The sequence below is a fragment of the Pleurodeles waltl genome, chromosome 3_1 (genome assembly GCF_031143425.1).
Source record: "Pleurodeles waltl isolate 20211129_DDA chromosome 3_1, aPleWal1.hap1.20221129, whole genome shotgun sequence".
Lineage (NCBI taxonomy): Eukaryota > Metazoa > Chordata > Amphibia > Caudata > Salamandridae > Pleurodeles > Pleurodeles waltl.
Window position 1 is genome coordinate 1,652,088,490 of NC_090440.1, and position 16,345 is coordinate 1,652,104,834.

At 44.5% G+C, this 16,345-nt stretch overlaps 1 protein-coding gene across 1 annotated transcript in view; it reads right to left on the reverse strand.

Moving 5' to 3' along the window:
- LOC138283610 (dynein axonemal heavy chain 11-like) overlaps positions 1–16,345 on the reverse strand; it is a 2,790,563-nt gene that overhangs the window by 2,701,323 nt on the left and 72,895 nt on the right. The window contains exons 3-5 of the mRNA XM_069221547.1: positions 5,689–5,936; positions 2,652–2,918; positions 1,676–2,076 (exon numbers count right to left, since the gene is read on the reverse strand). Of these exons, the coding sequence (XP_069077648.1) occupies positions 1,676–2,076; positions 2,652–2,918; positions 5,689–5,936 (916 nt within the window). The remainder of the gene's footprint in view (positions 1–1,675; positions 2,077–2,651; positions 2,919–5,688; positions 5,937–16,345) is intronic.

The window sequence follows — 16,345 nt, forward strand, 5'->3', positions numbered from 1 at the left end:
TGTGGCACGGTCAAGCCTGTATGTGATAATCACATGTCGCTCCTCCATTGTCGACAGGTCCACCAACGGTCGGTACACCGGAGGATGCCGCCATCTCCTCCCATGTCCCAGCGGACGGTGCCTATGAAGGACAACAGCGAGCACAGAGTCAAACAACTCAGAGGTACGTACCCACAGTTTACACAGAAAGCCATTCATACACAAAAGATGGCCTGTATGTGTGTAGAGTGTAGGCCTTGGTATGTGTGACGCAGTTGAAAATGAAGCCATGTGGGCCCCTGAAATGGCGGCTGCCTGACCTGTAAAGTGGGACAATGGGATGTGAGGTAACTGCGCTGGCGTTGTATAATATACGGTATTAGCACACATGCAAAAGGTATAACGATCAGTAAATTATCATACTTGTTAAGCATAAAAATATACACACTCTCAAATGAAAAAATAAAGTTTAGTATAACAAGAATTACAGTTGCATAAGTTAAATCCAAAAAAGTTCATCAAATTCCAGATTAAATCCAGTCCGATTCAAAGAATGTTCATAGGTGAGTGTCTATCACATCGTCCCGCTGTCGCAATTGCATATATTAAATCCCAAAAGTTCATCAACTTCCAAAATGAGGATAATCAAATTCAAAACATTATTCCTGAGTAAATGTCCATACAATCCCAAAATTTCATCAAATTCCAAGATAAGCGTAATCCAATTCAAAAATTATTCCTGAGTATGTATCCATCCCATCGTCCTGCTGTCAACACGTGTTCCAAGCGGTATTGCCTCAATCTGATGCTGTGGGTGGGCACTGGTGGAATGCAGTATATTATTACATGATGTTGGTTTACGATACAATCTACTCTCTATTTTATTGTTTTCAATGAACAGTTCAACGTCCAAAAATTCCAAGCATGTCTCACTATGTTTATATGTAAACTTAATGTTCACATCATTACTGTTTAAATATTTACAGAAATCCTCCAACATACTGACATCTCCTGTCCATAACATAAAACAATCATCAATGTAACGTCCGAAGTATAAAATATTGGTGTGCCATTCTGCTGCATTTGGACCCCATATCCAAGTTTCTTCGAACCACCCCATAAATAAATTGGCATATGAGGGGGAAAACTTCGATCCCATGGCTACACCCTGTTTCTGTCTATACCACTCATTTTTAAATAGAAAAAAGTTATTATTAAGTATAAACTCTGTCATACTAATTATCATTTTTGTATGTTCCATCAAACTAGCAGACCTCTTAAACAAGACATGTTCTAATGCTTGAATACCAAATTTATGTTGTATGCTTGTATATAATGCCACCACATCTAGGGTGACCATAATCATACCTCTATCCCATTGTATATCTGAAAGTATACTTAATATATGTTTCGTATCCTTGATATAAGAAGGTAGATTATGAACAAAAGGTTGCAAAAAAGTGTCTACAAATTCAGATAATCTTTCTGTAGGACCACCTACACCCGAGACTATTGGTCTTCCAGGTGGAAACGCTACTTGTTTGTGAATTTTAGGTAACGTATATAAACATGGATATTTGGGACGAAATACCTTAAGATATAAGTATTCATCCTCATCCAGTAATTCCCTCTCTCTCCAATTTTTTAACATCTTATTTATGTTATTAGTCACATTATGTATAGGATTGGAAATTACTTTTTCATAGCAGTTTTCATCAAGTAATTGTGTGTAAACCTCCTGCTCATAGTCTTTGCGGTTTAAGACCACTATATTTCCACCTTTATCAGCTTTCTTAATAATAACAGTGTCATCCGATCTTAACGATTGTAGTGCCTTATATTCCTCTTTATTAAGATTAGGTTTGTTTAAGTGTATCCCTTTCATATCTTGTCTGTTCAGGTCTGTCCATACCATTTTGTAGAATGTGTCTATACTATTATCCAATGCAGATCTAGGTGTCCAGGTCGATCTTTGTTTCAGGCCACTGGTAATATGTATATCTGATGCTACATTCAAATCCTGCAATACAGTGGAAACCGTGGTCGGGTTCTCTTCATAATCTGTGATTGTCATTAATGCCACTGTATCATGTATATCTTGAATAGACAAACCACTCAGCACCGGTTTATTATATAAGACCTGTTGAGTATCTTTCTCACGTGGTTCAAAATATTTTTTAATTTTAAGTTTTCTAATAAACTTATACAAATCTATCTTAGTTTTACATATATCTCCAACTGATGATGGACAGAAACCTAAACCTTTATTTAGAAGACCAATCATATCCGAAGATAACAGTTTATCTGACAAATTTACCACATTAATATCTAAATCCTTTCCGCATTGTGTATTTTCTTTTCCCACGATCTCGTTCTCATTCCTGAGCGAGATTCGCTTTTTTCTTCCTCTTTTCCCTCTTCTTGTCTTCCTATTCTGTTTTTCTTTAGGTTCAATTCCCAATTGCCTTGTTTTATTCTTTTCAATTCTTGTAAAAAACCGACTCCTTGTATAACAGAACCTACATGTGCGTCTCCACCTTCTATATCACTCATATCTGTAGCCAAACTACTCCTAGAGATGGATGAAGATTCCACTGAGGTACTTGGTTCTACTACCAAGGTTGTGTGCTTGACCAAATGATCATATTTCCGTGAGAATGTAAATACCCTACCATTAGCATAATCCATTTCATCCCTTTTGAACTTCCTGGCTTTCCTCTGTTTAATTTCATCCTGAAATCTCAAGATCACATCATTAAGTATGACGAAATTCTTCTCTGTTGCTTCTTTAAGATTTAATTCCATAATCTCGTTTTCCAATATCTCTATATCTGCTTGCAATTTACTCACTTTCCTTTCTGCGTTTTCTATCAAAATATCCATCAGTTTCATGGAATTAGATTTTAGCTCTTCTTCCCATCTTCTCAGTAAATCAACATCTAAATCATCATATGTAGGAAATATATGTGAACGTAAACCCCGTGGAATCCTCTCCAACCTCTTGTACTGTTGTAATGTAATTGCATCCCACCATCTAGACATTTCATTTTTCTTAAGTTTCTCTAACCTAATAAATTTATCCCTAAGTCCTTCTTTTTTCTTGGCGTTCCCACCACCTATAGCCTGTCGTACTGTTACACCTCTATCCAAACTTTTGAACAGTTCTTCCGCTATTTTTGATCTATCCTCCATCTTATCAATTTGTACAGATACGAAATATTATCGTAGAGAGAAGGGAGCTGCCCACTCCTACAAGAGATCAAGAAATGGGGGTGAATTATGAGTGATACGGCGCTCCTGCCTCTATATATAAAATAACATTATTATCATGATGCACGGTGCCAAATACTGAGGTTACACCCTCTAAATTCCCCTAAAGAAGTAACCCAATGTTACCTGTAGTCTAATATACGGTATTAGCACACATGCAAAAGGTATAACGATCAGTAAATTATCATACTTGTTAAGCATAAAAATATACACACTCTCAAATGAAAAAATAAAGTTTAGTATAACAAGAATTACAGTTGCATAAGTTAAATCCAAAAAAGTTCATCAAATTCCAGATTAAATCCAGTCCGATTCAAAGAATGTTCATAGGTGAGTGTCTATCACATCGTCCCGCTGTCGCAATTGCATATATTAAATCCCAAAAGTTCATCAACTTCCAAAATGAGGATAATCAAATTCAAAACATTATTCCTGAGTAAATGTCCATACAATCCCAAAATTTCATCAAATTCCAAGATAAGCGTAATCCAATTCAAAAATTATTCCTGAGTATGTATCCATCCCATCGTCCTGCTGTCAACACGTGTTCCAAGCGGTATTGCCTCAATCTGATGCTGTGGGTGGGCACTGGTGGAATGCAGTATATTATTACATGATGTTGGTTTACAATACAATCTACTCTCTATTTTATTGTTTTCAATGAACAGTTCAACGTCCAAAAATTCCAAGCATGTCTCACTATGTTTATATGTAAACTTAATGTTCACATCATTACTGTTTAAATATTTACAGAAATCCTCCAACATACTGACATCTCCTGTCCATAACATAAAACAATCATCAATGTAACGTCCGAAGTATAAAATATTGGTGTGCCATTCTGCTGCATTTGGACCCCATATCCAAGTTTCTTCGAACCACCCCATAAATAAATTGGCATATGAGGGGGAAAACTTCGATCCCATGGCTACACCCTGTTTCTGTCTATACCACTCATTTTTAAATAGAAAAAAGTTATTATTAAGTATAAACTCTGTCATACTAATTATCATTTTTGTATGTTCCATCAAACTAGCAGACCTCTTAAACAAGACATGTTCTAATGCTTGAATACCAAATTTATGTTGTATACTTGTATATAATGCCACCACATCTAGGGTGACCATAATCATACCTCTATCCCATTGTATATCTGAAAGTATACTTAATATATGTTTCGTATCCTTGATATAAGAAGGTAGATTATGAACAAAAGGTTGCAAAAAAGTGTCTACAAATTCAGATAATCTTTCTGTAGGACCACCTACACCCGAGACTATTGGTCTTCCAGGTGGAAACGCTACTTGTTTGTGAATTTTAGGTAACGTATATAAACATGGATATTTGGGACGAAATACCTTAAGATATAAGTATTCATCCTCATCCAGTAATTCCCTCTCTCTCCAATTTTTTAACATCTTATTTATGTTATTAGTCACATTATGTATAGGATTGGAAATTACTTTTTCATAGCAGTTTTCATCAAGTAATTGTGTGTAAACCTCCTGCTCATAGTCTTTGCGGTTTAAGACCACTATATTTCCACCTTTATCAGCTTTCTTAATAATAACAGTGTCATCCGATCTTAACGATTGTAGTGCCTTATATTCCTCTTTATTAAGATTAGGTTTGTTTAAGTGTATCCCTTTCATATCTTGTCTGTTCAGGTCTGTCCATACCATTTTGTAGAATGTGTCTATACTATTATCCAATGCAGATCTAGGTGTCCAGGTCGATCTTTGTTTCAGGCCACTGGTAATATGTATATCTGATGCTACATTCAAATCCTGCAATACAGTGGAAACCGTGGTCGGGTTCTCTTCATAATCTGTGATTGTCATTAATGCCACTGTATCATGTATATCTTGAATAGACAAACCACTCAGCACCGGTTTATTATATAAGACCTGTTGAGTATCTTTCTCACGTGGTTCAAAATATTTTTTAATTTTAAGTTTTCTAATAAACTTATACAAATCTATCTTAGTTTTACATATATCTCCAACTGATGATGGACAGAAACCTAAACCTTTATTTAGAAGACCAATCATATCCGAAGATAACAGTTTATCTGACAAATTTACCACATTAATATCTAAATCCTTTCCGCATTGTGTATTTTCTTTTCCCACGATCTCGTTCTCATTCCTGAGCGAGATTCGCTTTTTTCTTCCTCTTTTCCCTCTTCTTGTCTTCCTATTCTGTTTTTCTTTAGGTTCAATTCCCAATTGCCTTGTTTTATTCTTTTCAATTCTTGTAAAAAACCGACTCCTTGTATAACAGAACCTACATGTGCGTCTCCACCTTCTATATCACTCATATCTGTAGCCAAACTACTCCTAGAGGTGGATGAAGATTCCACTGAGGTACTTGGTTCTACTACCAAGGTTGTGTGCTTGACCAAATGATCATATTTCCGTGAGAATGTAAATACCCTACCATTAGCATAATCCATTTCATCCCTTTTGAACTTCCTGGCTTTCCTCTGTTTAATTTCATCCTGAAATCTCAAGATCACATCATTAAGTATGACGAAATTCTTCTCTGTTGCTTCTTTAAGATTTAATTCCATAATCTCGTTTTCCAATATCTCTATATCTGCTTGCAATTTACTCACTTTCCTTTCTGCGTTTTCTATCAAAATATCCATCAGTTTCATGGAATTAGATTTTAGCTCTTCTTCCCATCTTCTCAGTAAATCAACATCTAAATCATCATATGTAGGAAATATATGTGAACGTAAACCCCGTGGAATCCTCTCCAACCTCTTGTACTGTTGTAATGTAATTGCATCCCACCATCTAGACATTTCATTTTTCTTAAGTTTCTCTAACCTAATAAATTTATCCCTAAGTCCTTCTTTTTTCTTGGCGTTCCCACCACCTATAGCCTGTCGTACTGTTACACCTCTATCCAAACTTTTGAACAGTTCTTCCGCTATTTTTGATCTATCCTCCATCTTATCAATTTGTACAGATACGAAATATTATCGTAGAGAGAAGGGAGCTGCCCACTCCTACAAGAGATCAAGAAATGGGGGTGAATTATGAGTGATACGGCGCTCCTGCCTCTATATATAAAATAACATTATTATCATGATGCACGGTGCCAAATACTGAGGTTACACCCTCCAAATTCCCCTAAAGAAGTAACCCAATGTTACCTGTAGTCTAATATACGGTATTAGCACACATGCAAAAGGTATAACGATCAGTAAATTATCATACTTGTTAAGCATAAAAATATACACACTCTCAAATGAAAAAATAAAGTTTAGTATAACAAGAATTACAGTTGCATAAGTTAAATCCAAAAAAGTTCATCAAATTCCAGATTAAATCCAGTCCGATTCAAAGAATGTTCATAGGTGAGTGTCTATCACATCGTCCCGCTGTCGCAATTGCATATATTAAATCCCAAAAGTTCAACTTCCAAAATGAGGATAATCAAATTCAAAACATTATTCCTGAGTAAATGTCCATACAATCCCAAAATTTCATCAAATTCCAAGATAAGCGTAATCCAATTCAAAAATTATTCCTGAGTATGTATCCATCCCATCGTCCTGCTGTCAACACGTGTTCCAAGCGGTATTGCCTCAATCTGATGCTGTGGGTGGGCACTGGTGGAATGCAGTATATTATTACATGATGTTGGTTTACGATACAATCTACTCTCTATTTTATTGTTTTCAATGAACAGTTCAACGTCCAAAAATTCCAAGCATGTCTCACTATGTTTATATGTAAACTTAATGTTCACATCATTACTGTTTAAATATTTACAGAAATCCTCCAACATACTGACATCTCCTGTCCATAACATAAAACAATCATCAATGTAACGTCCGAAGTATAAAATATTGGTGTGCCATTCTGCTGCATTTGGACCCCATATCCAAGTTTCTTCGAACCACCCCATAAATAAATTGGCATATGAGGGGGAAAACTTCGATCCCATGGCTACACCCTGTTTCTGTCTATACCACTCATTTTTAAATAGAAAAAAGTTATTATTAAGTATAAACTCTGTCATACTAATTATCATTTTTGTATGTTCCATCAAACTAGCAGACCTCTTAAACAAGACATGTTCTAATGCTTGAATACCAAATTTATGTTGTATACTTGTATATAATGCCACCACATCTAGGGTGACCATAATCATACCTCTATCCCATTGTATATCTGAAAGTATACTTAATATATGTTTCGTATCCTTGATATAAGAAGGTAGATTATGAACAAAAGGTTGCAAAAAAGTGTCTACAAATTCAGATAATCTTTCTGTAGGACCACCTACACCCGAGACTATTGGTCTTCCAGGTGGAAACGCTACTTGTTTGTGAATTTTAGGTAACGTATATAAACATGGATATTTGGGACGAAATACCTTAAGATATAAGTATTCATCCTCATCCAGTAATTCCCTCTCTCTCCAATTTTTTAACATCTTATTTATGTTATTAGTCACATTATGTATAGGATTGGAAATTACTTTTTCATAGCAGTTTTCATCAAGTAATTGTGTGTAAACCTCCTGCTCATAGTCTTTGCGGTTTAAGACCACTATATTTCCACCTTTATCAGCTTTCTTAATAATAACAGTGTCATCCGATCTTAACGATTGTAGTGCCTTATATTCCTCTTTATTAAGATTAGGTTTGTTTAAGTGTATCCCTTTCATATCTTGTCTGTTCAGGTCTGTCCATACCATTTTGTAGAATGTGTCTATACTATTATCCAATGCAGATCTAGGTGTCCAGGTCGATCTTTGTTTCAGGCCACTGGTAATATGTATATCTGATGCTACATTCAAATCCTGCAATACAGTGGAAACCGTGGTCGGGTTCTCTTCATAATCTGTGATTGTCATTAATGCCACTGTATCATGTATATCTTGAATAGACAAACCACTCAGCACCGGTTTATTATATAAGACCTGTTGAGTATCTTTCTCACGTGGTTCAAAATATTTTTTAATTTTAAGTTTTACACCGTCGTGGTAGGCGGTTGATGACCGCGGCGCAATACTGCATTGGTTAACATTGGACCCTATGGGTCCCAGGAGCCAATGATGATGTACGCCGGCCGTGACGGTATGCACCGCCGCGGACGTGACCGCCATTTTCCATCTGTTCAATCACTCGATACCTGATCTTCGACAGGAGAGCACCTACACTGCAAGTGCTGCTGTGACCTCGGTCTGGAAGAGACAATGACTCGAGTGTCTGGGGAAAGGGCCCCTGCCTTCACATCGGAGGAGTTGGAGAAGCTTGTGGATGGGGTCCTCCCCAGTACACGCTACTCTACGGTCCTCCAGACAAACAGGTAAGTACACAGGGAGCATGTTGTATGGGCTATGCCTGTGTGGAGAGTGCTGGATGTAAGAAAGACGGTGAATGCATGTGCCACATGGCAAGGGTAGGGATGGGGGCCAATCTCTTTGACGGTGCAGTTGGTAATAACTTCTCTTTTTCCCCTGTACATTTCATGTAGGTCAGCGCCCACCAGAAAAAAGAAATTTGGCGTGCCATCGCCAAGGACGTCCAGACCCTGGGGGTCTACCACAGACGGAGCACCCACTGCCGGAAAAGATGGGAGGACATTCGCCGCTGGAGCAAGAAGACGGCAGAGGCTCAGCTGGGGATGGCCTCCCAACATGGGAGGGGTGCCCGTCGCACCATGACCCCCCTGATGTTCAGGATCCTGGCGGTGGCCTACACGGAGTTGTATGGGCGCTTGAGGGCATCACAGCAGCCACAAGGGGGTGAATACACTCTCATTCTGCTGACTTTGTGCGCAGTGGCGGTGTCTGGGTGGGGGAGGTGGGCTGTGGGTTTCCCTAGGCCAGGGCGAGTTCCGTAGGCAAGGCCCCTCCATAAGGCAGGCCATGTGGCACCCCACCCCACCTCTGTAGAGTGCCAAGTACACCTAGTCATGCCCCTGTGTCATCTATGTGTGCAGATATCGTCCATAGCCTTGTAGGCCATTTCCCAGGAATTGAACAGTGGAGCCCAAGGGTGCGGCGTAGTGCAGGGGGCTTCTGTGTCTGTCGTGTCCGCCAACGGTAGCGGTAATGCATGCCCTCAACATGTCTTTCTTTTGTCGTCCCCCCCCTTTTTGTGGTCTCCCTGTTCTTGAATGCATTAGCATCATCAGGCGGAGGAGCAGTGGCACCGGAGCACGAGGGAGCCCACATGGCCCTGGAGGGCGAGACTATGGACTCAGAGTTCACCAGTGAGACGGAGGGCGAGGGGAGCTCCACGGCGGGGACAGGAGTTGAGACCATCGACACAGACTCGTCCTCTGATGGGAGCTCCGTTGTGGTGGCGGCAACATCTGTGCCCCCCGCATCTACAGGTACGGCCGCCACCCCCCCCTACCAGCACCGCCCTCCCAGCAGCCCCTCAGCCTTTGCCCCGTGCCCGCTCACCCAGGAGGGTGGGCATCACCTTCGCCCCGGGCACCTCAGGCCCTGCCCCAGTCACCCCTGCTGCCCTCAGTGAAGAGGCCATTGACCTCCTCAGGTCCCTCACTGTTGGGCAGTCTACCATTTTGAATGCCATCCAGGGTGTAGAGATGCAGTTGCAACAAACTAATGCATTCCTGGAGGGCATTCATTCTGGTCAGGCAGCCCTTCAGAGAGCTTTTCAGACTCTGGCCTCAGCACTGATGGCAGCCATTGTCCCCGTCTCTAGCCTCCCCCCTCCAACTTCCTCCACCCAGACCCAATCCCCTCTACCGCAGCCTATCCCAAGCACATCTACAGACCAGCATGCACACACGTCAACACACAAGGGAAGCTCTGGCAAACATAAGCACCACACATCCCACATGCACTCACACAAGCATCACACACATGCAGACACACCAACATCCACTGCCTCCACTGTGTCCCCCTCCTCCTCGTCTCCCTCCTCCCTCCCAGTCTCGGCTACACTCACACCTGCATGCACTACATCTACAGCCACTACGTCCGTCTCCAGCACACCCACCACCACACCCGATCACGTGCAGTCACCACCCCCACTACCATTCACACGTCCCCTGGGTCCTCTCCCAGTGTGTCTGTGGCGCCCCCTCCCAAGATACACAAACGAGGGCACACACCCACCCAAAAGCCATTCACCTCACGACAGCCTCCAGCGCATGCACCTTCACCCAAAGTCACCAAACGTACACCTCCTACAACCACCACTTCTTCCTCCACTCCCAAACCCCCTCCAGCTACCCGTCCCAGTGTGTCCCAAAAACTTTTCCTGTCCACCCTTGACCTTTTTCCCACACCTCCCCCACCCCGTCCATCTCCTAGGTCCTGAACTAGCACCTCAGCCACAACATCTCCGGGACCAGTGGTGCCTGTAGTCACCGTAATCTGGAGTGCACCGGCCACCAGGGCAGCCAGTGTGGCACGGAGCCACAGCACAGACAGTCCCCCACCAGTGAAGCCTCAGAAGATGGCCAGTGCCCGGCGGGAGAGGAGGAAGACTCCAGCCACCAAAGCCGCTCCCAGGGGTCCCGGTGGGAGTGTGGAGTCAGCTGTGACACCTTCCAAGGTGGGGACGGGCCACAAGAAACCCGGCAAGTCTGGGAAAAGCAGCATGGCGGAGAAGACCGCCATCATCCCCGCTGCCCAGGAGGCTACCTCCAGCACAAGCCCCGCTGCCCAGGAGAGGACCGCCAGCACTAGCCCACCTGCCCACGAGGGGCCCGCCAGCACCAGCCCAGCTGCCCAGGAGGCCACCCCCACCACCAGCCCACCTGCCCAGGAGGCCACCGCCAGCACCAGCCCAGCAGCCCAGGAGGCCACCCCCACCATCAGCCCAGCTGTCCAGGAGGCCACCGCCAGCACCAGCCCAGCTGCCCAGGAGGCCACCACCAGCACCAGCCCAGCTGCCCAGGAGGCCACCCCCACCACCAGCCCACCTGCCCAGGAGGCCACCACCAGCACCAGCCCAGCTACCCAGGAGGCCACCCCCACCACCAGCCCAGCTGCCCAGGAGGCCACCGCCAGCACCAGCCCAGCTGCCCAGTAGGCCACCGCCAGCACCAGCCCAGCTGCCCAGGAGGCCACCCCCACCACCAGCCCAGCTTCCCAGGAGGCCACCACCAGCCCAGCTGCCCAGGAGGCCACCGCCAGCACCAGCCCACCTGCCCAGGAGGCCACCACCAGCACTAGCCCCGCTGGGCCATGAAGGACCGCCAGCAAAAGCCCCACTGGGCCATGACGGACCGCCAGCAAAACCCCCACTGGGCCATGAAGGGCCGCCAGCAGCTGAGACCCTGCAATGGAGACCGCCATCTCATGCACCGCTGAACAGGGCACCGCCATCTCAAGCACCGCTGAACAGGGCACCGCCGTCTCAAGCACTGCTGAACAGGGCACCGCCGTCTCAAGCACTGCTGAACAGGGCTCCGCCGTCTCAAGCACCGCTGAACAGGGCACCGCCATCTCAAGCACCGCTGAACAGGGCACCGCTGTCTCAAGCACCGCTGAACAGGGCACTGCCATCTCAAGTACCGCTGAACAGGGCACCGCCGTCTCAAGCACCGCTGAACAGGGCACCGCCGTCTCAAGCATCGCTGAACAGGGCACCGCCATCTCAAGCACCGCTGGCCCATGAGCGGCAAGGGCACTGACGCAACTGAGTCCGTCACGGGGTGAATGATGCACTCTGGGCACCATGCCCCCTCCAGAACCAGTGGAGACTGTCATCCACTACCTCTGTCCTTAGCAGGATGAAGCACTCTGGGCACCATGCCCCCTCCAGAACCAGTGGAGACTGTCATCCACTACCTCTGTCCTTAGTAGGATGAAGCACTCTGGGCACCATGCCCCCTCCAGAACCAGTGGAGACTGTTATCCACTGAGAGACTGTGGCTTTGTACTCCCCAGGATTGAACAGTGGGCAACCCACCCACTGTAGAGACTTGAGAGACTGTGGCTTTGCATTCCCCAGGATTGAACAGTGGGCAAACCACCCACTATAGAGACTTGAGAGACTGTGGCTTAGCACTCCCCAGGATTGAACAGTGGGCAAACCACCCACTGTAGAGACTTGAGAGACTGTGGCTTAGCACTCCCCAGGATGGAACAGTGGGCATGTGGCCCCCTCATGGATTTGGCGTTGTGCACTCAAGCTGCTGAGGTGCCCCCCCTTTCCCTCCCCCTGAGGTGCCTGTTTAGTTGCTGTTTGATGCCCCTGCAGTGTTCTCTCCGTCATGGTCGGGGATCTTGTGTGGGCCTCGCCCATACTGTGTGGTCCCAGTGTTCCACGGACTTTCTTAGAGTACTACCTGGACTACTATGCTTGGTATATATTATGTACATGGTGTATATATATATTTCTGCCTACTTGCTTTTAATATATTACAATGGTTACACTCATTTTCTATTGTCTTTGCATTCTTCCGGGCGGTTTGGGGGTGTAACTGTGATGTATTGATATGCATTAGTGTGTGTGTTGTAGTGGTTGAGGGTGGGGGTGTTGCGTGTGTGTATCCCTGTTTTTTGCCTCCCCCTCCCCTGTGTCGTAGGTGTAGTACTCACCGTGGTCTTCGCCGCCGGCGTTCGTGCTCCTGGTAGAGGAGCAGGAAGACTATTGCAGGAAGAATTTGGAGTTCCGAGTCCATGGTGTCCTCGTTCCTCGTGGGGTGTGTAGAGGTGAGCGTTTTCCCTTCGGGATTCCTGTTTCCGCTGTGTTTTTATCCGCGGTGAATCCGCCCCGGAAAAGGTGGCGGATTGGCCTGTCATAATAGTGTGGGCAGTACATTGTCCTCCGCCCGTCTGTTGGCGGTGACCGCCGCGCTGTTTGTTTGTACCGCCGTGGCAGTCGGAGTGTTAAAGTGGCTGTCTTTGTTGGCGGTTTCCGCCACGGTCGTAATTGCAAATTTTTTACCGCCGGCCTGTTGGCGGTCTTACTGCTGCTTTAACACCGACCGCCAGGGTTGTAATGACCACCTAAATCATTAAACATTCTACTGCTCCAACACCATGGGTTTTAGCCCATAGTGGTAGTACCCAAAAAGGACAGTGAAGGAGTTGTAAGCATCTGTGTGGATATGCGTCAATCGAACAAGGCAATTGAAAGAAAAAGCGATCAAGGCATGCACATTGCTGACATGACAACACAATAGAATGGTGCAAAGGTCTTCTCTCGCCTTGATTTAAATAAAGAACATCATCAGATGGAACTCAAGGAGAATTGCACGTATGTTACAAACACTTCTACATATATTGGTCTTATTTGATATAAAAGACAAAGGCCCTCATTATGACATTGGCAGTAAATCCCCCTTTTCGCCATGCTGACTGCCGCCAACATACCGCTGCCGTGGCGGATATTCACTAACCATATTATGACACACACACACCAATCAGTCACTATTCAGCCACGCACACAAATCCCCCAGCCCAAAGGTCAGTGATAAACTGGTGGTATCAAAATCCACATCGTTACACCAACAGAACTACGCCCAAAACATTATGATTCATGAATCACCACAGCGGACATTCAATGGCGGTAAACCATTGGCGGTACATACCACTGTGCTCAAAATACACACACTCAAACAAAACAACACCACATTGGACAATTCAAATGACACACACCTGACACCCATACACGTACGACACCCACACACCCACACCCCTATAAAACACACACCCACATTACCCACAACCCTTTACGAATACCAATAATTGACAACAGAGAGACACAGCAAGAGCACTCACACAACCAGAGCCACATACCACCATCACCTATACACCACCCATGCACCATACATCACACACCCAAACACATCACCCTACACTCATGGCACCACAACAACACCTCAGATTCTCTGAGGAGGAGCTGAGTGTCATGGTGGAGGAAATCATCCGGGTAGAGCCACAGCTATTTGGATCACAGGGGCAGCAGATATCCATTGCTAGTAAGATGGAGCTATGGTAGAAAATTGTGGACAGGGTCAACGCCGTGGGACAGCATCCCAGGAAAAGGGATGACATCAGGAAGAGGTTTAACGACCTATGGGGGAAGGTACGTTCCATTGAAGCAAGACACCAGCTCGCTGTACTGAGGACTGACGGTGGACCCCCACCTCCTCCCCCACAACTAACAACATGGGAGGAGCAAGTCTTGGCAATCATGAATCCTGAGGGCCTGGCAGTAGTAGCAGGAGGACTGGACTCTGGTAAGTCAACTCTCTATTACTATCACCCCCCTACCTGCATGCCATCACATAACCCCAGCCTTACCCTCACTCCCATCACTCCACCACCTCCCACACACCCCACCATCACAGCCCACTCATCCCAATGCCAAGCCCTGCATGACATACCAATGCATGGACACCACTCACAGCCCTGCATGGATACTCATCACTATAGCATGCACACTAGAGACAATCAGCTAGCCCACCAAATAACAACTCACACAAGGCAAAGCTGCCAGGGCAATAACAACCATAGAGGGCAACCCACCCATGCACAACATGTCACACACAGAAACAATAACACTGCATTTAAATCCCCACAGGTACCCCAGCCAATGTCACCGGAGAAGAGGTGCCAGCAACATCCAGTCCCCCCACAGAAGAAGCCCACAGGGATGACATCAGCTCTGGTCGCCTGGATCTGGATGACCAACCTGGCCCATCAGGGACCTCCGGACAGTTCGACCAGGACGACCAGAAAGTTACCTCAATGGACCAACAGAAGATCAAGTACTGAGGAAGAAACCAGTACCAAAGCTTTGGGCTCAGATTTATGAAAAAGTGGCACATCAGTTTTGATGCGCCACTTTTTCTGCACCCCTCACCCTTTACCGGCACATAACAACACCATGGTTGCATCATATTTAACATACACCGCACCATGGTGGTATTTAGAACTATAGAGTCAAAATATTTGATGCTATTGTGGCCATTTGATGGTGTGCCATTCCATGTCATGACCAGCAAAGGACACAAGTCCATTACGTGAGATACCTCATATTTCCGAAATGTAGTTCACTACTCGTCAGCTATTGATGTCAATGTAGAGACTAGTTCTGAAAGAACAATTGAAAAAGCCCTGACTGCTGTTGCTCCTGTATCGCCAATACAGATCATGGACACTTCTATTGCCGGTTCCCTAGTTTCCAAAGACCCGGGACGTGTAATCAGAGCGTCACAAAGCCTCATCGAAGAACAAAAATAAAGATATTCAAAATGTGTCACAGTACAAAGGAGTTTTGCCCTCAATGTGGGCATAAGCCAGGCAACTCAACACATTAGTCTTTGTTGCTGTCTAAAACCTTTCAATTATTGGCAATTAGTTGCCAAATTAGTTGAGGATTCTAGCAATTAAATTATGCAAGCTACTTTTCTGGTATGAATTTTCTGTCCTGCAGATACCCATACTTTAATGAAGGGGAAATCATGTTTATCCATCAATTACTACTTTCAGCGTATTTTAAAGCTTGGGATAAAAGCAAAATCTTAACTTTCATATAAACTGATAACTCTTTTGCTGTTCAAGTGAAAGCTTGTTTACACTAAAGGTCAAGGTACCCAAAAACTGCACATGAAATTGTGTTTTTAAGGAATGATTTAAGAGCCATGGCTCTCACCTTCATGGGAACTTTTTCAAGACTACAAGATCAGTTAAGAGTTTCTGGGTCCAGGTGGTGAGATTCAGGGATTTAACCATATTGCTGGCCCCAAAACTGAAAACCAAGTACACTTATTTAGCTCTTGACTCTCAGTGGAGAGAAGGTGAGCTGTCCGAGGCTTACTCAAGGAGGAGTTGTAGGTTGAGAAACTCAGAACTCCACTAGTTGTGAATAATAGTAATATGTATAAGTCCAGTCAAAACCTTGATTTTACCAAAAGAAAATTATTTAATGCACTATTCTACACAACTAGAATTATTACACGCAACAGCCAAAGGGTGCTTCCTGGTACTGAAGGTTAAAGCACCCATGGGGATTACAGGGACAGTCTTTGAAGGTAACGGCACAGATTTAAGAAAAGTGGTGCATCATTACATGAAGCAACACTTTTCTTGCGCCTCATTGCACCCCCCTATTGCCACCATATGTGCACCATAT